Here is a 24,463-nt window from a genome sequence, read left to right as displayed (position 1 = left end):
CCGGGGGGTTCTTCCTCGCTATGTATTCTTGTCTCACATTCACATTGGTGCTTGCTATTTCCTTGTGCGTGCTGGCTTTCCTCTTGCTGTTTATTCTTGTATTCTGATTCTTGACCTCTGGCTTTCTCTATAGACTACTATGTTTGGATATCGATTTTGACACTTAATTGCTCGACTGTTACTGACCCCTGGCTAGCTGACCTCGCTTTGTTGTTGTTTGTCTTGTCCGTGTTTTGTGTGTCACATATTTAGGAAGGGTTTTGTCGTCCAGTTGTCGCCTATTACCTAGGATAGGACCGGCAAGCAGGAAGGTACAGTGGGTGGTTTCAGACCAGGGCTGTCTCTTGTGCCCCTTCCTCCAGGGTTCATCTACAGCACTGGGTAACTGCTGTCTGCACTTCCCTAACACATACACTATGTATTATAGATATGTTCCTGTTGAGATTCGAACCCAGGACTCCAGCGCTGCAAGGCTACAGAGTTAACCACTGAGCCACCATGTTGCTCCTCTCATTATTAGATTGGACATCTTGTGGCAGGGTTGCATCGGTCCTGGTACATCCTTATGCCCAGTAACTACATTTTGCCACTGATGAGCTAAAATCATTGGCAGAAACGCATCAGCCAGGCTGGGGGTGTGTGGTTTGGGTCTTGTGCCCTAATTTGTGTTGCCTTATTAGGCTGGTGTGTGTTCACGGCAGTTAGCCATTATAGGAGTGTAATGAAAGATCCCTAGTCAGTGGTCAGTCAGGCTTTGGATTAGTCCTTTATTGATCCCAGTGGAGGTGTGTGGCTACTTCTGTATGGAGTTGGTCATCTCCCAATAAATCCTTCTGTCCCTCCTGTTTCAGATTAAGGATCTAAAGGCGCAGGGTACTGATAGTCTGGAGGAGTTTAGCAAACATTTATTCAATACTCCTGAAACCCCTAATCCGTTATACATCACATCTACATCTACAGACTAGTGCTGAGGACCGCAGCTTTACCCCGGACTGGGACTAGCACATGTGGTTTTAGCTGCTTTTCCCATTAGGTTTTATAAATACTGATAAAAGTTCTATTTTCGTGTATTTCATTATCATTAGCTTTCTTACTTTGCAGTTCTCTCTGCGCTGATGGATTCAGACCAGCTGCCACAGTAAGTAGAGGAGAATCTGCTCTGCTATGATCTCCATCACTTAGAAACAGCCTCAGGATCATGATGGGTATATAGAGAAGTCCTGGCCATTGCTGGTGTGGATACAGCACTTTGGTTGTGATAGAAAGCTCCTATATAGCCCCAGGATCAGACAAATACTCTGCTGCGGCTGCTGCTTATCTCTATCTGTTCCCTCCTCCTCTCTACAGACATGTAGTCCTGTCATTTCAGAGTGAAAGTCAGTTTAGTAGATGAGAGAAAGAAGCATTTTGGGCTAAGACTGATCACAAAGTGTTTTTTATTAAACATTGTCTGTGTTATTAATATAAAGGTTTCTGAAGAATTAGTAACTTAATAACTGGAGCCTTGATGTTTATTATACGGGCGGCCATGATCATTCCATGTGAGGCCTTATAGTCAGGGTGGGGCAACCTCTGGGTTATATTGTTTGGGCATCTGACAGTAGGTCCCTGATGTCGGCCCTTGTATGCTGTCACCGGAGCCATCAGGACGGGGCCAATAGTCCCAAAGAATATAGGAAATAAAACCCATAAAAACAATGACATGTAACACACTCTAATATGAGATATTTCCTCTTCTATCTACACAATATCCTCACAATATCAATATCAGCCTGTACTGTCCATGGAGAGCAGACACAACGCGGCCTTAGATGGAGATGCTGTTCTCTATCACCTTCGGGTCCAGGTACAGATAGGGCAACATCCGGGTTTGGTTCCGCTTATTAATCTTCTTGGATATCTCATCCAGTTTCTCCTGGAATTCCTGAATGTATTTTTGAGGAGTCGTCTCAGTGAAATGCACATCGGGATAATCCCCCAGACGTCTCTGTAACATAAGGAGTAAAGAAGTTGAAAAGGTGGTCTAAGGGTACCTATACCTGGTTTGGCTGCTGTGCCATTTATAAGATGAATGTAATGCCTAGATTCCTCTACCTGCTACAGACTCTACCGATTCATATCCCTCCTAGTTTCTTCAGGTTACTCCACACTGATCTTGTCCATTTTGTCTGGCAGGGTAAGCGTGCCAGATTGGCCCGTTCCATCTTGACCTTCCTGAAGCGGTGGGGTGGCCTGGGCCACCTCTGGAGGGATCCTTTTCGAGTCTTCCACTCCATTTGCTCCCCTGGCTGGACTCAATCGCCCCTCCTTCTGTATACTCTTATCCTACTATTGGCCCCACCCTTAAGGTATGCAGGTCACTGTTTTGGAAGGACTGCCTCTCCCCCTCTCCATCGCCTCTCTTCCCTGTTTTAGATAACTCAGCCTTCCCGGCTGGGCTCTCCCACGGTCCGTTCCGATAATGGCTTGATGCTGGTATGCAGAGGGTCCTCCACTTTCGTTCTGATGGTTCATGGCGCTCCCTTGGGGACCTGCAAGCTGCTCGAGACCTCCCACCCCTTGGCCCTTGGAGAGGGTTACAACTTTCCCACTTCCTCTCCTCTTTGCCTGATCCTGGTGCCTTTGACAGACCTCTCACAGACTTTGAGAAGGCCTGTACTGGCACTGGTCTTTTATGCCACTCTCTCTCAGAGTTTTACACATTGTTGGTTTCCCCTTCTCTGGATCACAGGCCCCCTTTTCTAACCAGATGGGAGGCTGATCTCCACCTCTCCTTCTCAGATGCAGACTGTGCCAGGATCTTGGAGCCCACCCATAAGAGCTCTGTGGCTTGTAAGTTTCAAGAGGCGGGCTACAAGATTCTCACCAGATGGTACCATGTTCCGTCTCTGCTGCATAAGTTCTTCCCCTCTACCTCTTCACTCTGCTGGCGCTGTGGTTCGGAGGAGGGGACCCTCCTTCACGTCTTCTGGAGTTTTTCGGCTCTGAGAGACTTTTGGGATGGTGTCCATCGTCTGACATCCCAAATCTTTCAGACTACCCTTCCCAATACCCCGGCTTGTTTCCTTCTACACCTTTCCAATATCCCCTGCCGAGCCTACCGGTTATTGGTGGTTCGGCATTTGATTAACGCTGCCAGAGCTTGTATCCCAGCCCTTTGGAAATCCCCCAACCCTCCGTCTCTTCGCCACTAGTTCCGTAAAGTGGAGGACATCCAATCCATGGAAGACCTCACGGCGTCTCTTCGAGACAAGCATGAGGCCTTCTTGAGGGCCTGGACTCCGTGGATCCTATTCCAGGGGTCCCAGCTGTACAGGGACATTATGGGCCGGACTTGAGGACCGGCTTTTGGTCTGGACCCGGCCCCCTCCCCCCCCCCCCTCTCTTCTCTTTTCTTCTCTCTCGCCCCTCCCCTCTTCCCTCTCCCCTTTGTCCCCCTCGCTCCTTCTTTGCTTTCTTTACCCTCAGGTATCCTCGGGCGGTGATGGTGCCTCTCCTAGTCTAAATAAACAATGTCCAGCTCACCCACTTGTCAATCAAAGTTCATAACCCGGGATGCAAGGATACCGAAGGACTCACACCGGCAATAAGAACCCGCATACGAAGAAAACTCCAGCATACTCCGGTTAACGTATAAAAAATCTTCACCTTTATTGCTTCATCTTAAAATTGTTCAATGCACATGAAGTACCCACCGTAGCTGACTTGGCGTATCACAGGTGGAAAAATAGCCTACGCGTTTCGGATTGACTCATTCATCATGGCCAATTTTAAGATGAAGCAATAAAGGTGAAGATTTTTTATACATTAACCGGAGCATGCTGGAGTTTTCTTGGTATGCCTCTCCTAGACTGCTAGTTGTCGAGAGGTCCTGTCTCTGTATCTTTTGTCCTGTTCTGAGTTTTTGGGCCCTCGTTGTTATACTGGGCCCTCTTTGTTCTGTTTCTCACCTGATTGATATTACAAATTGTTTCTTTTTCTGTTTATTTGTGTTTATAAATAAAGAATTTATTTTTTTTAAAAAAAAGGAGTAAAGAAGATCAAAACCGAAGTGTATGGAGTAATGGGCTCAGACCTCTAATATACTGGCAAATACCCACCTGGTCCTCGGGCTCATTGCTGAGCTGCGCCACAACAAGCAGTGAAGTGGTGGTGGTGTTGACATCAGGTAGAGTCTCCAGGATAGTCTGTAAGGTGGTGACCCCTTTGGCTGTAGGAGGGGGGCTCTTCATGGTGGAGGGTCCATTGGGCATCCAGCCATAGTAGTCAAACTGTAGAGGAAACACATTGAAAGTCCACACAGAACAATGCAGAGGTGACATATTGTCTTCAGGAAGGTCTCTCGCCTAGGACAAGTCATGGTCACCCTATAACACCTCAATGTATGGGACAGGCTGCAGTAAACATGGCGGGGATAATGGGCTGAATACAAATGGCTGGCAAGAAGAACATCACAATATTCCCACAGTGGCCACAAGTCATGGCCTACAGATCTGCGCTGTAGATCCAGGAACAGTTATGATGACACTCTACATTCCATGGTGGACATGAATTTTATCAACGATTGCCATCAGGGAACCAAAACTCTTTGTTCTTTGTCCGGGGGTGTCTTATTGTGGTCAGAGTGATGTGAAGAGACTGGACCAGTCTTGTGGAAGACTCGTCCTTGCTGGAAGTTTCTGCAGGTCAGTATCAGGTCTGCACAATCACCACCCATTTGCACCCACTTACCTGACCACTGTTGACGGCTGCGTGCTGAGCAGAACACCTGAAGATCACCATGGTCAGATACGTCACCAGTGAGGACACGTCCTCTAGGGATGATGGGATTCCTGGTGGAGGATCAGATAAGCGCCAAGTGTCAGGAGTGCTGAGGGATTTATTATTAACCATTTACTGGCTGTACAAAGATTGTAATAATGAAAGGGCACAGTAGACATAAAGCTCCACTTATGTGGCTTCTTCTCCAGACTTCCCTTCTTTGACGGTTCCGCCTCTACTTTGACTCTGCTGGTTTGTGCGCAGTCTGGAGATGCCTCCGATGCCTGTGCAGTAGAGATCCATCGCCATCTGTGCTGTGCATGTATCAGAGGTACCTCCAGCCTGCGCATGCACCAGCAAAGATAGGGAGGAGGAGGAACCGTCCCAGAATGGAAGTCTGGAGAGGAAGACATGTAAATAGGATGGAGTGGAGGTGAGGCGGGAGGAGGAGTATTGGTGACATTCTATTTCCGGAAATGAGGAAATGGAACGTTAATATCACATGACCGTCCTAACGATATGGGTAACTATACGTATTAGCTAAAGTATGTCATTTAGAAAGTAGGCGGGGGAGGGTATTTAGAGTAGTGTAGGAATTCTATTTTATACCGGACAACCCCTATAATGATTTCATTGGTAGAATGTAAATGGTGTTTTGCCTTAGACCATGTGAAGGTCTCTCCCAGGTCGATGTCTTTGTCCATATATTGTAGCTCTCTGAGGGTGCCCGCCCGCCATACAGAAGGTCTGAGTGCGAGACCCGGGACAGACCGAGCAAAGAGAATAAAAAGCTTCAATAGATGGAGGATCCTCCTGGAATTCACGTAAAGGTTTCCTCCTTTCCAACATGTACAATATATAATATAATTCTTGAACTGACCCTCACAAAGCATCGAGATAACACGACAGAATTGGTATCACCACAACCGCGACGAGCTATCCTGTTTTTTTGTTGGACTGTTATACAAATACAGTCAAATACAGTCAGATGTAACAAGAAGTTTCTGAGCCCCAATGAAAAATCTGTTTAAGAGCCCCCAAGTATAAAACATTGTTCAATCTATTGAAAAGACTCCTTATTGGCCCCTAAGACTCCTAGGCCTAGTGTGACCACGTCCTCTGCACCCCCTCAAGTATGTCCCTGAATATAGTGAAGTCCTATTCCTGTTACAAGAGCAGGACATGAACATACTCAAAGCCTAGGACTGTTCTCCAGGAGAATCACTGCAGCAGATGTGTGGGAGGAGAAGGAGACCTCCTCCCCGCAGCAGCACCACTGGAGAAGCATCTATAGTATTGTGTGTATTTATGGTTAATAATGTTACTTGGAAAGTTTTGTTACATTTTGCGAAAAGTTCACAGTGAAGAACTGAACAGTAACAACGGCCTAAAAGAAGATATTGTGACTGCTGCTCTGGGTGTGAGTGGAGTACAGAAAATAATAAATAATGGATTTCCCCAGTTCTATAGACTTCTATGTAGACGTGTCCTGTAGCAGAGCTGCTCTGTCCGTGACATTACACAATGATGATCATACCTGAGGACGGATTGCTTAGGAATCCCTTGTCGTAGATCTCGGCCACCCAGGCCTGCAGTTCTGGATCTGTCCTGACAGACTCATCGCTCTTATAATAATACCGCACTATACTGGATACAAAGCTGGAGGAGAGAGGAGACGGAGGATTAGATGGCGGCCTCCTATATACAGTAGGGTATTCTCAAGCCCCTCCCCCAGTCATTATAAATGGACAATATACAATAAGTCATTTACAATCTAACTTCTCGGTATTTTTTTTTTTGTTCCCCTCCCCCATCTTGCCCTGAAAGGGGCATCAATGATAAAGAGGGGGAGGTGGTGATAACAAATATTCTAAATTGTACAGTCTAAACGAAACTGAACAAATGGCGATTCACTTCAGATGAACAAAAATGGGAACTACCAAGTATCTGACCAGGAAATATCATGTGTGCAGTGAGTCACATGTCACGTGATGGCAACCTCTTACAGTCTCAGCCAATAGCCAGTGGTAGGTGGAGCTTAGAGTGTGGTAGGTGGAGCTTAGAGTGCTGATGTCACATGGACTATATAAGGATGTGCGCTCAGGATCAGCCTTCAGTAGATGGAAATGGAGGACAAGCAAACAGATCAGTAAATATAGGATTTATCGCGTATACTGCACCTCTTCGTCGCCTCCCAGATTATCTTCCCATCATCTCTATAGAAGAAATTGGGAATAGCATCCAGTCCTCGAGCCGTGATGTCGTCCGGCAGGCAGAGACCGCTGTACGTCAGCTCCGCCATCGCTTTCATCAGTAAACTTTTAATTCCTTTTGCACCGACAACCGTAATCTGAGAGAGAAAAAATAAGTATATTCAAAGGTCAACGCCACACACCATAACCCATTACCATATTAGTGTATTATATATTCCTATTGTACCTCCTAAAGATACCAGGTATAAGCCAAACACCTGTATATATCATGTCTGAGAGGTTGTCACAGCCCTGCCCCCTGTTACTGACAACCAGCCTGTATATATCATGTCTGAGAGGTAGTCACAGCCCCGCCCCCTGTTACTGACAACCAGCTGTATATATCATGTCTGAGAGGTAGTCACAGCCCCACCCCCTGTTACTGACAACCAGCCTGTATATATCATGTCTGAGAGGTAGTCACAGCCCCGCCCCCTGTTACTGACAACCAGCCTGTATATATCATGTCTGAGAGGTAGTCACAGCCCCGCCCCCTGTTACTGACAACCACCTGTATATACCATGTCTGAGAGGTAGTCACAGCCCCGCCCCCTGTTACTGACAACCAGCTGTATATATCATGTCTGAGAGGTAGTCACAGCCCCGCCCCCTGTTACTGACAACCACCTGTATATACCATGTCTGAGAGGTAGTCACAGCCCCGCCCCCTGTTACTGACAACCACCTGTATATACCATGTCTGAGAGGTAGTCACAGTCCTGCCCCCTGTTACTGACAACCAGCTGTATATATCATGTCTGAGGTAGTCACAGCCCCGCCCCCTGATACTGACAACCAGCTGTATATACCATGTCTGAGAGGTAGTCACAGCCCCGCCCCCTGTTACTGACAACCAGCCTGTATATATCATGTCTGAGAGGTAGTCACAGCCCCGCCCCCTGTTACTGACAACCAGCTGTATATATCATGTCTGAGAGGTAGTCACAGCCCCGCCCCCTGTTACTGACAACCAGCTGTATATACCATGTCTGAGAGGTAGTCACAGCCCCGCCCCCTGTTAATGACAACCAGCCTGTATATATCATGTCTGAGAGGTAGTCACAGCCCCGCCCCCTGTTACTGACAACCAGCTGTATATATAATGTCTGAGAGGTAGTCACAGCCCCGCCCCCTGTTACTGACAACCAGCTGTATATATCATGTCTGAGAGGTTGTCACAGCCCCGCCCCCTGTTACTGACAACCAGCTGTATATATCATGTCTGAGAGGTAGTCACAGCCCCGCCCCCTGTTACTGACAACCACCTGTATATACCATGTCTGAGAGGTAGTCACAGCCCCGCCCCCTGTTACTGACAACCACCTGTATATACCATGTCTGAGAGGTAGTCACAGCCCCGCCCCCTGTTACTGACAACCACCTGTATATACCATGTCTGAGAGGTAGTCACAGCCCCGCCCCCTGTTACTGACAACCACCTGTATATACCATGTCTGAGAGGTAGTCACAGCCCCGCCCCCTGTTACTGACAACCACCTGTATATACCATGTCTGAGAGGTAGTCACAGCCCCGCCCCCTATCATATTGTAAACAAACATAAGGGTCTCACTTGATCAAAAACCCCTCCAGGACCAATGAGATCACTTCTGGCTCGGGTATTGATGTCCAGGGTGAAGCGCAGATGAGGGATGAGGAGCTAGAGGAGAAGAAGGAACGTCTTAGTGACCAGATATTGGAATATTTGATACAAATAGAAGCAATAAAACCATTGCTGAGCGTCTGATACATTTCCCACCACTGGAGGAGATCTCTATGAAACACAGACGACTGATCGATCGAGATAAAGGGGAGACTGATCGCTGCTCCAATAGTGAGGGAAACTTTACTGACTTCTTCTAAATATGAGAATAATAGTTTATATAGATCAGGGTTTTTATTCTAACTTTTAACTCATATGTGTGCAGCAGGGTTCAGCGCATCTCTGATGCAGCAGAGCTGAGTGTGCAACAGGGTTCACATCTCCGGTGTAGCAGTGCTGGCCGTGCGCTCATCTCGGCTCCAGCTCCGGTGTAGCCAGGCTGAGTGCACAGCCAGCACTGCTACATCTCGGCATAGGAATGCATTGACCAGCATTGATTGGCCGAATACCATACAGAGTACAGCATTCGGCCAATCAATGCTGGTTCTGCCAGAGGAGGCGGAGTCTAAGATCGGTCTACAGCAGTCTCCATTCTGGTCCGATATTAGACTCCGCCTCCTCACAGATGATCCTCCAGCAGAACCAGCGTTGATTGGCCGGGTGCTGTACTCTGTATGGTATTCAGCCAATCAACGCTGGTCAATGCATTCCTATGGGAAAAAGTCAGCTCCCGTATATCGCAAGCTGACAGGGATCCCGACTAGATAGAGCCCCAAAGAGCTGGGTGAGTGACATTCCCCCCTAAATAAAGGTAATCCCTAGCTAACCCTCCTGTACATCTGTCCCTGTCACACAGTCACATAGTTCACAGTTTCATATGACCCAGATATTAAATCCACCATTCGTATAAAGTGGAGGTCACCTGATTTCGGCAGCCAATTACTTTTTCAGATTTTTTTTCAATGCCCCCGTTGTCGTAGTTCCTGTCCCACCTCTCCTGAGCAGTTATTGGTGCAAAAAAAGCGTCGGGGAAGGTGGGAGGGGAATCAAATTTTTAGTGCATTTGCCTCGTGGTATTTGATTGGAATCGAATACCTGGAATGGCCTGATATTCGATCGAACAGTCATCAGTTTTTGTTAGCCATTACAAATGTCTCCACTACTGAGGACTCTCAATCTTTACATCTCATATGCACTGGCTAATACGGTACAAAGATAGATTGTTCTTATACAATTCCAATTCATAGGAAATTTGTTTGCCCCCTCACAATTTTGATCCAAACAAACCCAACACAAATTGACCCTTGGAAGGTTTGTCCATCTATAGTGACTACCCTGGGTCATAACAGAAACACAATGACATTTTTAAGGCTCAGGGCCCTTAGGATCTTTTATGGATTATTATCATATCATGAGACTCAGAGTTGAGTTGGATTCTGTCAGCAAAGCCTATTCATCTCTGCTACATCTCCTGTGTGCCAGTACTGGTCTGGCTCAGATCCCACCATGGGGCGGTCGCCTCTCGCTCCTCACCTTGTACACTGGATGGTTACGAGGCAGCTGACGGTGAGTCGCAATGTTAAACACTTCAGCAAAGAGATGGGTGTGGAGCAGGTGATAGATGGTCTGGTGGACCTGGAAATCAGAACTCCGCACCCACATTTTGGCCAAGGTCCAATCCCATTCAGAGTCACTCCGCAAGAAGATCGGAGTTTGGTCACCTGGAGTCTGACCCAACTGTAATGGAAGAAGATACAACAGATGTAAAAGAAAATAATCTCAAAACTCAGAAACCTGTGCAAATGTAACAATGACCGAAACACAGGACAATACTGGAAACACAACCAGCAACGAGCACCAAGACCCTCCCTGCACAAAGTATACAACATCATGTGATGTAACCATACAGTATATCCTGTATTACACTCCAGAGCTGTGCTCACTATTCTGCTGGTGCAGTCACTGTGTACATACATTACATTACTTATCCTGTATTATACTCCAGAGCTGTGCTCACTATTCTGCTGGTACAGTCACTGTGTACATACATTACATTACTTATCCTGTATTATACTCCAGAGCTGTGCTCACTATTCTGCTGGTACAGTCACTGTGTACATACATTACATTACTTATCCTGTATTATACTCCAGAGCTGCGCTCACTATTCTGCTGGTGCAGTCACTGTGTACATACATTACATTACTTATCCTGTAGTATACCCCAGAGCTGCGCTCACTATTCTGCTGGTACAGTCACTGTGTACATACATTACATTACTTCTCCTGTATTATACTCCAGAGCTGCACTCACTATTCTGCTGGTGCAGTCACTGTGTACATACATTACATTACTTATCCTGTATTATACTCCAGAGCTGCGCTCACTATTCTGCTGGTGCAGTCACTGTGTACATACATTACATTACTTATCCTGTATTATACCCCAGAGCTGCGCTCACTATTCTGCTGGTACAGTCACTGTGTACATACATTACATTACCTATCCTGTATTATACCCCAGAGCTGTGCTCACTATTCTGCTGGTACAGTCACTGTGTACATACATTACATTACTTATCCTGTATTATACTCCAGAGCTGCGCTCACTATTCTGCTGGTACAGTCACTGTGTACATACATTACATTACTTATCCTGTATTATACCCCAGAGCTGCGCTCACTGTTCTGCTGGTACAGTCACTGTGTACATACATTACATTACTTATCCTGTATTATACACCAGAGCTGCACTCACTATTCTGCTGGTGCAGTCACTGTGTACATACATTACATTACTTATCCTGTATTATACTCCAGAGCTGCGCTCACTATTCTGCTGGTACAGTCACTGTGTACATTACATTACATTACTTATCCTGTATTATACTCCAGAGCTGAGCTCACTATTCTGCTGGTGCAGTCACTGTGTACATACATTACATTACTTATCCTGTATTATACTCCAGAGCTGCACTCACTATTCTGCAGGTACAGTCACTGTGTACATACATTACATTACTTATCCTGTATTATACTCCAGAGCTGCTCTCACTATTCTGCTGGTACAGTCACTGTGTACATACATTACATTACTTATCCTGTATTATACCCCAGAGCTGCGCTCACTATTCTGCTGGTACAGTCACTGTGTACATACATTACATTACTTATCCTGTATTATACCCCAGAGCTGCGCTCACTATTCTGCTGGTACAGTCATTGTGTACATACATTACATTACTTATCCTGTATTATACTCCAGAGCTGCGCTCACTATTCTGCTGGTGCAGTCACTGTGTACATACATTACATTACTTATCCTGTATTATACTCCAGAGCTGCGCTCACTATTCTGCTGGTGCAGTCACTGTGTACATACATTACATTACTTATCCTGTATTATACTCCAGAGCTGCGCTCACTATTCTGCTGGTGCAGTCACTGTGTACATACATTACATTACTTATCCTGTATTATACACCAGAGCTGCGCTCACTATTCTGCTGGTACAGTCACTGTGTACATTACATTACTTATCCTGTATTATACTCCAGAGCTGCGCTCACTATTCTGCTGGTGCAGTCACTGTGTACATACATTACATTACTTATCCTGTATTATACTCCAGAGCTGCGCTCACAATTCTGCTGGTGCAGTCACTGTGTACATACATTACATTACTTATCCTGTATTATACTCCAGAGCTGCACTCACTATTCTGCTGGTGCAGTCACTGTGTACATACATTACATTACTTATCCTGTATTATACCCCAGAGCTGCGCTCACTATTCTGCTGGTACAGTCACTGTGTACATACATTACATTACTTATCCTGTATTATACTCCAGAGCTGCGCTCACTATTCTGCTGGTACAGTCACTGTGTACATACATTACATTACTTATCCTGTATTATACTCCAGAGCTGCACTCACTATTCTGCTGGTACAGTCACTGTGTACATACATTACATTACTTATCCTGTGTTATACTCCAGAGCTGCGCTCACTATTCTGCTGGTATGGCGTAGCTGTATTCTCCTACAAGAATCTACCCCTTACTGTCATGAACTCATTCTTTGACTCTTTGGGACACTAGTTATTTCTCATCTGCGATATCTATGGAGTTATATATATATATATATATATATATATATATATATATATTAGCCAATATCTGCGTTCCCAATACAAGTCAAGTATCTTTTCTCCTCTCCTCCGTCCCCGCACTACAATCCAGTCTCCTTTGTAGAGACTGTCACCTTCCCTACAATCCCCTCATAGACACCTCAGTAAGTTGCTATTGGGCAATCCCCGGCACACCCTACCCCGAGCTCTGAGGATTATTTCTTCTATTCCCATGCCCATATCTCATACCGTAGATTCCATCATATTTCCCTTCCTCACTGTCTCCTATCACAAGTAACCACCGCCACCATAGACATCACCTTCCTCCAGTCACCCGCTCCCACACTCTCCTCCCAGCCATCCCACGCCCTCGTGTAGACACAACAAGTCGCTCCTACCTGATGCTCAATGCTGGATCTTAAACTATCAATCTACAATTTTGCTCAGGATCATCTACATGAAGAGACCTCTACAATTACACAATGGAAGGCCCGGACACGTGTTTTGGAAGGGACCCTGATCAAGCAAGGAGGCAAGCACAACATTTTAATCTCTCCTTAAGACGCTGAGTGCTCTTGTGTCTCAACATAGACCAACCCTGTAATGTTCTATCCTCACTGGCTTGTCAATGACCCATCATGAGATCAGCAACTCTCGCAGGGGAATGAAGCCCACCTGGTCGGGGGCGGGTCAGGCTGCTCATGGGGTTACTCAGGCTTTTAGCAATCAACTTTGTGTCCATGTTTATCATGGAGATGGGTCTACAACTTTGCCCTCCTTTGGAACGACATAGGTGTGGAGGGGGGGAGGGGGATTAGTAGGAAAGACTACATTGAAAGCTTTTAGGAGAAAGGGGCAGAGTTCCGCTTGTAAGTCTTTATAGAATCGGACTCTGGGCCCGGGCTTTCATCCGACAGGAGGTCAACTATGCCAATCTCCAATTCCGTAGAGAAGAATGGGGTCCCTAGAGAAGAAGTGTCGTCCAACATGAGGGTAGGCAAGGCTGTATTTGCAATAGAATGGATTAAGGCACAAGTGGGGATCAGTTTTGAATTGAATTAGTTGGGGGGGTGTAAATTGTAGCAGTCTCGGAAAGCAGAGGTGAGAAATGTATCCCTGGGCTTGGCCTTGTTACCCCATTTTTAGAATGAGTGTTGGCCCAATTGGCAGACTTGCTGTTACTTATGATTAAGATTTTTTTTTTTTTTTATGAAGGCCCAAAAAATGTGCCAACATTACACCCAGTGCACGAAAAAAAAAAATGTGTACGAGATGTATCTATTTCTCAAGCCCCTCTCTCCAAAGAGAATAGGCTCCGGACTCTCCCCAAACTTCTGGACCAACAGGTATGAAGAACCATGAGGCTTACAACTGCCCCCTGCCGGAGCACAGAGGCCACTTTCTCTGGTTTCCTCAAGGGCTCTCACCCCAACAAGTACTCCAAGAACCTATAACTATGTCCACCTCCACAGAAGCAGAGGTAAACCAAAACCAGGGAGGAGGAAACCTAATGGCCACACTCTCCATCCCTCACAAACAAGAATAAAAATAAAAAATCCCTTAAGATGGTAGAACTTCCTGGAGTGAGAGGACATTACCTGGATAGCGATGGGCAGCAGCTGGTCCTGGGGGTCCTTCCACAGCAGACACATGGGGGCAGTTATGTATTGCTTCTTCCCATTAATGGAGTCATTAGGAGGAATTCCTTCTAGAATCTTGTAATCGGCCAGGAAGATGTTCCCGTTCTGTAAGATCAGAGGACAGGACGGAGAGATTTATACTGGAGGAATCAACTGAGCCGCAGAAATTACCTGCAGCTCAGTAAGTGCTAGTATATTATGTACAGACTTGTATGGTGCACGAAACACTAATAAATCTGCCCCTCTCTAGGGTAAATATGATTGTCATAGTCCTCACCTGAAGCTCCTTGTGAAAGTTGGTGGATTTCCCCAGAGATGAGGCCACCATGCTGTCACTGACTGGGAAGTTCTTGGGGAGTTGGAGGCATTTTCTTATTATCATGGGGTTATTTCCATTCAGATACTGGTAACCAAAGAAGTTGTCCTCCCTCCAGATCTGAGAGACCGTATCTGGGGAACATAGAGAGGACTGGATTATAGCAAATTATTATCAGGAGAGAGAGGTGAAAATCTCAAGGAAAAAAAGTATCTAAGAGATAGAAATCTAGAGGTGGCCAGAGCAGATATGGGGTCCTCGGAGTAATTCAGGGGGTCTGGTGTACTCACCTAGTGTTGTACTATCAGGATACTTAGTATATGGCTGTATTACATCTATATATTAGAGGACAGAATGTTTTGATTGACTTCTACACTTATCACTGCCTTGGAAACTCCAGATACTTGGAGGTCACATTTATCTTCAGATCCAAAAACAATAGAAGGGAAAGCAATGAGGAGAAGAGAGACCGAGGAAACTCACCGCAAACGTCACTTCTATGGAAGCGAAATAAATCCTTGATGTCTTCTAGATTTTTCCACGATTCAGTGCGATTCTGGAGACCTCTTACTGCAACTTGAAGTTGTCTGTAACAGAAGATATAGAGGAGTTTGTGGAGCGGCCATGATAAATGCGTCTACCAGACAGGACTATATAAGGTCCGGCAGACGTTACAATGACTCTGTTATATTATAGAAATTCTTCACATTCACCACCAGTAGCAGCAGTGTCACTGCTCAGCCATTGGTGGGAATGTTCTTCAGGCTCTAGTAGACCTGAGTCTAAGCCATGTAGTGGAGACATGAAGCCTCCTCAGATACCAGAACATCAATATCCTTGAGGGATCAGTGGAGACATTCTAGGACCATCCACTGGTATCATCCAGCAATGAGATGCTTCAGCTGTGAGGCGACATCAGGACCCCCATTGGTGACCTTAGAACCCCACCATTTATGAATATGCACAAGCAGACTCTTCTCCAGAGTCCTGATTTATATGATATTATTACTCATTTCTGAAAACTTACTCTGAAACCAAACTCATTACAAAACTGTAGGCCTTTTCAGTGGAGTACTGTTCATTGTAGGGAAGATCAGAAAGGTTCTCTGCGTCAATGCAGTGCGGGGCTCCTGGACTGTAGGGCTTCCACCTGCAAACCAGTCATCAGAATGAGACATTAATGGGAGGTTGACTCCTGGGGTGCCCCGTAGTGGATATCACATATATGACATGGTCTGCTCCTCGCAGGGATGTCACTCACTTATACAGGTCTCTAATCTTCGCCAGCTCTATTCTCCGAGGCTCAGGGATGATATCGCAACTGGACATAATACTGGCTGCAAATAGAACGTAAGATCGTAAGATCACTGCAAAGCTAAACAAAATCCTAAATATATTAAAGGGATAGGACACTTCCAATGTGCCCAGTCAGAGCACTCTGCTTAAAGGGATTTCCCTAAATTATTTTAATGAGTTTTCAAGCAGTGCTGCTGTAATCTCTGCAGCGATGGCCTCTGTCTTCTTTACCGCCTCCGCCTACTTTTCATGCGACTCCTCTTCTCTTCATTCCAAAGCGCCGACTGCACTTGTCCATTGGCCATTTTCCTGTGGCTGAGTGGGAGAGGCCCACAGTAAAATGGGCAATAGAATCCCTTTAAATGAGGTTTGGAGATCCAAGAAGTGACTGTAACATGGATGGTCCAAGATAGATGTGGCCCCCCCGATAAATGGTCTACTGTAAATACCTTGAGAGCGGCATCCAGTGTGCAGGAGCCCAGATACTGTAAGAGCGGTCACACTATGGATAGTCTACTGTAAGAGCGGTCACACTATATACTGTATACTGTAAGAGCGGTCACACTATATACTGTATACTGTAAGAGCGGTCACACTATGAACAGTCTACTGTAAGAGAGGTCACACTATGGACTTTGTACTGTAAGGGTCTGTCTCTTATTTTTCTTCCTGCAGACCATTTTAGGACTATATATGTCTACTCTGACTATGAATGATAATCTCTCTGGTGGAGTCTCATCAGGAATCTGGTGGAGATCCAGGGGACGGGCAGTGAGATAGTCAGAACCTATAAGTATCTGGGTGTGCTCCCCAATAATAAGCTGGACTGGGCTGATCACCTAGATGTGCTGCACAGTAAGGGTCACAGCGGGCTCTACCTGCTCAGGAGGCTGAGGGGCTTTGGGGTGCAGGGGCCACTTCTTAGGGCCTGTGGGGTCCAAGGGCCACTACTTAGGGCTTGCTGGGGGAGCTGTATACCAGCCAGGGACAGGAATAGACTGGACAGGCTGGTTACCCCCTGGACCCAGTACAGATGGTGGGTGACAGAAGGACACTGTTCGTGGTGACCTCCATACTGGAGAACAACTCCCACCCCATGTATGAGACGTGATAGCACTGGGCAGTACTGTCAGTGACTGACTGCTTCACTCAAAGTGTGAGAAGGAGCTATCGGAGATCCTTCCCACAACCACAGTCAAGCTGTATAATCTACATCAGGCCGAGCGCAGACACTTCGCACACAGAACTAAATGCTCCTGAGTCTTTCCTTCTCTTCTTATTTGTTATGACTCCCGGTATCTTCTATATGCTCTGAGCTTGTCTGTGTCTGTCCTGTAATATATCACTGTATTATCTACTGCTGTGAGTATCCTCGTGGTGGGACTAGTACAGGATTATCTTATCTTATCTTACCTGTCCCATGAGGGATCAGCACATTGGCCTGGCCAAAGATCCACTGGTACACGGGAAACTGGTAGAGATTCCCTGCAGGGCAGGTGACATGGACATATTGGCTGTACCAGGCATCCTCGATCAGTATTTTGTCTTTGTAGAGTCGCACAGAATGCAGCTCCCCAAGATCCTGCTCGGAGTGCACCTCCAGCTCACACACCTGCGGAGAGAACAAGGACCTCCACATTAGGAGTCAGCAGAGTCTACCTATCTCTATAGAGTATTGAGACTCTCCTTCACCTAAGATCTCTTGAGACCTTGGTTTAGGTTTGTTTTGGAGCTACCAAGCCTAAATATGAGATAGCATTGCTGTGAAGAGACACAGGCCTGAAGATTAGACCTCTTATTGCTCCCTAGAATTAACTATTTGTCACATATGTAATATTCAGAATTCTACACTGTCTCCTAATAAGTATATGGACTCCCTGGTATGGTATGAGACCCTTGGTCCCAGTGCATGGTAGACTCAACACTGACGCCTATTGCACTATGTTAGATAACAGTGGGCTTCCCATATTATGGCGGTTCTTTGGGTCGGACCAATGTTACTTCCAAGATGACAACGCCAGCTGTCATGTAGCGAGGTCTACCATGGCTTGGTACAGTAACAATGAGGCTAACCGACTGGACTGGCCTGCCCAGAGCCCAGACTTGAACCCTATGGAGCACCTCTGGGATGAGTTGGATCGCCAAACTAAGGGGTGCAGCAGCCGTCCAAAATTGGAGAAAGAACTTACCTGTCTTCTCCAAGCCGAATGGAATAAAACAGCAGTAGCCATCATGCAAGGACTTGTGGAAAGCCCCGGAGGGTTGAGGCTGAGCCCTAAGACTGCTACAAGCGGCTGGGCTTGCCCCCATTCCGAAATACAATATATAGTGCACCACCCCCACTGTGCCCGAGAGCGATGTGAGCAGTAATTTCATCTAATTGGTAAGATCACAGACTGATATTAAAGAAGGGGTTAATCACGGTCTTGACATGACCACAATTGTTCTTTGGGTGGGGAATCCCATTGAGTAGTATTCACCCCCCACTACTGCCCCCTTTAACCTCCTGCAGTAAAGTGAATAATTCCATCTAAACGATGCCCGAGAAGGAGTTCATTGTGGTCTTGGCATGGCCATAATTAACCCCTTGGTGCGGGGACCCTTTCAGTAGGAGAAGGAGTCCCTGCATTCTGCTTTTATTTGCCAATAAAGGAGTTTACTGCATTTTCTTTGACAAAGAACTCTAGTAACCCCCATTACATGATGTGACCTGGCCGGCGAGAGGTCCTTGGCCGCTTTACTATATAAGAGGAGGTGGCGCTGGACCGCGATGGTTCAGTGTCAGAATGCTTGTAGTAATCTGGGTTTACCTGTCAATGACCAGCGGTGGTGGTTTGTTAAAACATTACAATAAACAGGTCAACAAGAGTCATTATACTCGGGGGTCTGAAAAGACCCCTGAATATAATAAAGATGTTTGCGGGGCCCGCATGTCACTTACCGATCCCGGCCCCTGCCAGGAAACAGCCTATTAAAAAAAAATTAAAAAACGCAGCGGTATCAGCTGTCGCCGGGCCCCCTAATGTCCCGGGCCCTGTGGCAGCTGCCTCCGCAGTTACGCCACTGTGTACCCGGTCTCTACTATCTGTATATACTGTCCTGTTCCCGATTCTCTGCCTCTTTTACCTGTCTGGTCCATCTGTTTATACCTTAGCATTTACCTGATTCATCTCATATCGCCATGTAACCCTAGCCTAATTTTCCGCCTCATCACTGAAACTCTTATGTGATGCCCTGAAGTATCGGTAACAACCAGAGAAGGTCGGTATGTAATAGACATGGCTATCACCCTGGATGGAGCCCATAACTTTCTTGAAACCTATGAGAACTCCATGTGTCACCTCCTTGATATGAAAACCCCAGAGCTGTAGGACACCAGTGGCCATATCATGGTGCCACCAGTGAGCCCAGGTGTAACGTTACCCGCACTGGGCAGACCTATGTCCGGGGGCCTCTGGACCCTGGTAAACGTGATCTATGATTAATACACCAAAGGCTAGGTAGAAGGGAGCCCAGTGTGACTCTACCAGTCACGGGCCACACACACTCACCGTTCCAGGTATCCAGGTGTCCTGGTGGGCCAGTGACTTCTTTGCACTTTCATCTTTTTCCCCCACAAGGCTGATAGAAATGGTGTGTATGGTTCCGGCCAATCTGTCGTTACCTGTGGCCACTCTCACCTTGTAAGATACCATGTCTTCAGAAGATGTACTGCAGTGTATTCCAGGGGCCAGGTCTGGTCTGTCTTATATGTATGAGGCAGGTGGCCGGGGCTGTGACCGGATGCAGCACCATCCTTATCATCTCTATCACGCTATAGCCTGCAGAAGTTTTCATAAAAAATCACTAAGAAAACTGAGAAAAAAATGTGAAAACTTCAAACAAAGAAATAGCAAATCCAAGTGACAGCAACGTGGGCCCCCATGAACCGGTGTGACTGGATGCAGCATCTCCATTATTATTGCCACAAGCTATGGCCCCCAGGGGGATTCGTATGAAGACACTAAGACATAAATTGAATATTTGTGATACTGTACTCAGTCCTGGGAATGAGATACTCGGAGAGACATAGAACAATATAACACAGGGTAACAGATTGAGGTAGATCGCGTCCTCTCTCTGCTGTCCATACTCAGGGAATAGATCTTGACCCCTGTTAGGCCATTCTTACTGAACACAAGGGACCTCCTAGAACGAAAGTGAACTTTACTTCCATGAGTGGAGATTACAGGCCAATGACATGGTCTCTCCACCTTGATTATACATGAGAAGGGTCTGGACACGACATGATCCATCCTGATTGCTGCCTGCAAACCAACTAATGCAACTTTCTGCATGGATTTAGATGAATTAGTTGTCACTGGTAATGACTTTATGCTTCAAGACTATTTTTATTTACAAGTTGAAGGCACCGCAATGGGGTGCAATGTGCCCCCTCCCCCCCATATGCAAGTGTCTATATGGTTAATTTTGAGAAATAGATATTGTACAACGACATAAACTTCTGTAGTCTAATATCACCGGATCTAGGGGCACCAAAAATTGATATATTCACATAAGGGGTGTCCTCAAACTTCTGTAGTCTCTGTTATTTCTGGAAGCGATAGGTCGATGATATGTTTTGCACATGGGAGGGCCTGTTGGATTCCCTTTCCCAATTGATTTAGTTTATTTCCCTCTGGGGTGAATAACATACTGATCAACAGAAAATTGGTTTCCCTGTCGTCCCACCAGCGGCACAAGACTCCCCATATTGTGCCGCTGTTAGGACTAAGGGAAACAAGATTATCTTCATAATCCTTCGTTCTTGGATACCAACGTTTCCTTGAACCCCGATGGCACGCTCAGTACAGATCTTTACACAAATCCCACAAAACATAATGGTCTATTACATTATAACAGTTTTGTACTGACTACATGACAAATGGTCATGACCCATTTCTCAATTCAAGATTTTTCTCTATTTATACCCAAATGGACATTCACTTAGAAGAGAGAAACAGGAAGCTCATCCAATGTGGATATCCCCAATATTTACTAGAAAGTAGATCAGTGGTTCTGGACGACAGAAAGGACAATCCTGACCACCTTCCTATCATCCATATTTACATATTCATGGTCCTTTTGCATACAAATGACATAAAATCATGCGGAGACATTGGCCCCTGCTTCACATCATTTTCCAAACAGTAAAGTACGGTACGTTTCCACGCTTGCACAGTCCCCAATGCAACAACCTACAGAAGAGTGACACCATTCACACTGGAAAGGGGTTTATGATAATGGATTACCTTACCCGGGACACGACATTTGTCATCTAGGAGAGCCACGATAGGAACTCAAGCCATAAATTCACTGTCTGCACCAAAAATCTACTCTTACCCTCCCCCGTACCACTTTCATCAGACAAAACACCCGGTTACTCCAGTTCTTTCCCTCTTTTTGTTTTTCCTTTTTTCCCCTTTGTTTCTTGCTTTTCTCCTTCTCCTTCTCCTTCTCCTTCTCCTTCTCCTTCTTCTTTTATTCTCACGTCTTCCATAACTTGTTCCTGTTCCTTCCACATTACCATTCCCCTCGCTGCTTCTTATGACCTTCTTATCTTGCAGGAGAACAGAAGTGTCTACAGAAATCTATTTCGGCCCATTCTATTCTATTGTCCAGCTCCGCCACGTCATTTGATGCAATCAGAAGTCGCTGCTTATGATAAACCCACCAGGATTTTTCCCTGCTTCACATCCAGCGCGTTGCATGACGAGACCATGAGCGACACGTTCCATCACTTCTGACCTCCAGGGAACCTTCTAATGCAATCAGAAGCCTTTTTCCTGTGCACACTCCGACTCCCTTGATCCTTGTGTTCCTTTTTCCCTTACTGGCCATTCTTTTGTTGTTTTTTCACACTTTCAGCCACAATATTTTCAGAGATCAGAAGTGACATCATCTCATTTCCAGTGATGCAATTGCCGTTACTTGAAGTCCACCCCAAGCTCCTCAGGGCGCACTTACTTCAGGATCTGTACTCGGCCACTTTCCTTCACATTGATGTTGTCCCACATTGCTCCTATTCTGACCTATAATCCGGTAACTTTCTGCAGGGACCTTGTTCTGTCTATATATATATATATATGTATATTGCTACATAGACGTTCTATCTTTGGTTCTGGTGTATTAGAGAGCTGAGTGCCCTCTAGTGCTTTATTCACATGTAAGAAGATCGCCTTGGAGAATAAGGAGACTCCTGAGGATGTTCTTACTGTCTCTTATATTAGCTCAGTATTACTTAGATCATGCATTGTATGTGTTCTCTCTTCTGATACTCGCTATCTCGGCTTGCACACATTTATGTACATTTGCAGAAGTCTGAAGGTCTATACAGACCAAAACGTAAACATTGTATCTGGACTGAATATAGTTTGGAGAGTTTTCCATGTGGAATACTGATTTGAGAGTTCCGGGATCCTTCTTTATACTAAGAAACAAATGTGAAAACTTACAAGGAAGTAAAGTGGTAAATCCGAGTGCCAGCAGCCTGGACCCCATGAAGTGACATCACCCTGGGCCCCCGTGAAGTGACAACAGCCTGGGCCCCATGAAGTGACGTCACCCTGGGCCCCCATGAAGTGATGGCACCCTGGGCTCCCATGAAGTGATGGCACCCTGGGCCCCCATCAAGTGACGTCACCCTGGGCCCCCATGAAGTGATGGCACCCTGGGCCCCCATGAAGTGACGTCACCCTGGGCCCCCATGAAGTGATGGCACCCTGGGCTCCCATGAAGTGATGGCACCCTGGGCCCCCATCAAGTGACGTCACCCTGGGCCCCCATGAAGTGACGTCACCCTGGGCCCCCATGAAGTGATGGCACCCTGGGCTCCCATGAAGTGATGGCACCCTGGGCCCCCATCAAGTGACGTCACCCTGGGCCCCCATGAGGTGATGGCACCCTGGGCCCCCATGAAGTGACGTCACCCTGGGCCCCCATGAAGTGATGGCACCCTGGGCCCCCATGAAGTGACATCACCCTGGGCCCCCATGAAGTGATGGCACCCTGGGCTCCCATGAAGTGATGGCACCCTGGGCCCCCATGAAGTGACGGCACCCTGGGCCCCCATCAAGTGCCAGCAGCCTGGGCCCCCATGAAATAACGGAACCCTGGGCCCCCATGAAATGACAGGACGTGACAACACCATTGTCATCTCCACAAGCCATTGCCTGCCGGGGAAAGTTCACTAAGAAGTCAAGTATCAGAAAACCTCAAACAAGGAATTACAGTAATGTCACACCTCATCAATAACCTTCATCAAGTAGAAGTGATAAAGCAAATAAATCACTAGAAAGTGAAGGAGAGTCGTAGAAAATATCCCGAGGCGACAACACGACATACAAGCCGCAGGTTCTCAGAGAATGAAGTTACTGACAGAGACTTGTGTATAGTAATCGCAGGGTGATATTGGTGAAGTCCGTCCTCGCCGTCCGTACGCCATAACATTGGTTCTCTGTCCAGATATTTATGTCAGGGCTTATTCTTATTCTTTGCACTTTCACTTCTCACCGTACTGGACACATATCACGTCATCAGGTTTTATTAATGTTTATTGATGGTCTATGTGAAGTATCTCACAAGTCTATCATCATTTTTTGCATTCTGTTGTTTCGGCGTTCCCTCTGCGTTACACATGACATAGCGGCTTTTTCCGGCCGCTCATTACCATCACGGCGATACCACACATAATTTGGTTTTATTACATTTTATCACTTTTACAAGTAAAACGTCACTTTTTGAATAAGAAGCCATTTCCTGACACCTAGAACTTACTGCTGTGATGACGGAGGTTGGTCAGGGCTCGGAGAGACAAGTTGTCGCTGTTATTTGGCGCCAATGTTTGGTAAGTCTGACTATCGGAATAGTTATATCGTTTTGGGAAGCAAAGTGATCAAAATACGTCATTTGCACATTGCGGTGTATTGTTTTTTTTTGTTTGTTTTTTTTACGGCATTCACTGTGCAAGATAAATAACGCAATTTTTGGAAAGTGAGGACTCAGATGCACATCGGGAAACCGAACAGGTTAAGGCGGGTTTAATGAACTTTCCCTGTCCTACAAGGGGGTTTGAATTTGAGATCTCAGATCCCCAGTGCAATTGCACATCACACAGCCCATTGCTTCACCTCCTGACGTTCATGGCAACCCCTTGGACCCTGCAATCTCATTATGGGGGATTCAAAGGGAGGAGTGGGATGCAGTCTTGCCCCCAGCACCGTATTATGTGAGCATTAATTACACCCTCAGCGTAATGATAGCATGGCGTGTAGTGGGAAGGGGTTAATGACACACCAATGTCATTCCATAAGGGAATGTGTGTCCAGGAGACAGTAATATGCACCCAGTCATCTGTCAGTTCTGCAACTGAACTCCACCTGGCCAAGCCGCTGGTGGTGCAGTCGCTGTCATACCACTAAGAGGATTC

The 24,463-nt window shown here is 46.2% G+C and overlaps 1 protein-coding gene across 1 annotated transcript; it reads right to left on the bottom strand.

Annotated features, from left to right (window-relative positions):
- Nucleotides 1–1,807: 1,807 nt before the first annotated feature.
- On the bottom strand, nucleotides 1,808–19,691 carry LOC142194237 (polyunsaturated fatty acid lipoxygenase ALOX15B-like). Its single transcript, XM_075263252.1, has 14 exons — nucleotides 19,548–19,691; nucleotides 17,410–17,608; nucleotides 15,962–16,037; nucleotides 15,728–15,850; nucleotides 15,184–15,287; nucleotides 14,662–14,834; nucleotides 14,343–14,489; nucleotides 10,148–10,351; nucleotides 8,585–8,671; nucleotides 6,942–7,111; nucleotides 6,299–6,420; nucleotides 4,732–4,832; nucleotides 4,101–4,271; nucleotides 1,808–1,987 (listed from the first exon to the last, which is right to left on the bottom strand). Exons 1-14 carry the CDS (start codon nucleotides 19,689–19,691, stop codon nucleotides 1,808–1,810), a joined length of 2,001 nt encoding a protein of 666 aa, XP_075119353.1.
- Between the last annotated feature and the right edge of the window lie 4,772 nt (nucleotides 19,692–24,463).

Source organism: Leptodactylus fuscus, chromosome 2, assembly GCF_031893055.1.
Source record: "Leptodactylus fuscus isolate aLepFus1 chromosome 2, aLepFus1.hap2, whole genome shotgun sequence".
In the NCBI taxonomy this organism is placed as follows: domain Eukaryota; kingdom Metazoa; phylum Chordata; class Amphibia; order Anura; family Leptodactylidae; genus Leptodactylus; species Leptodactylus fuscus.
The sequence above is the reverse complement of the archived record's forward strand: the minus strand, read 5'-3'. Positions and strand labels throughout refer to the sequence as shown.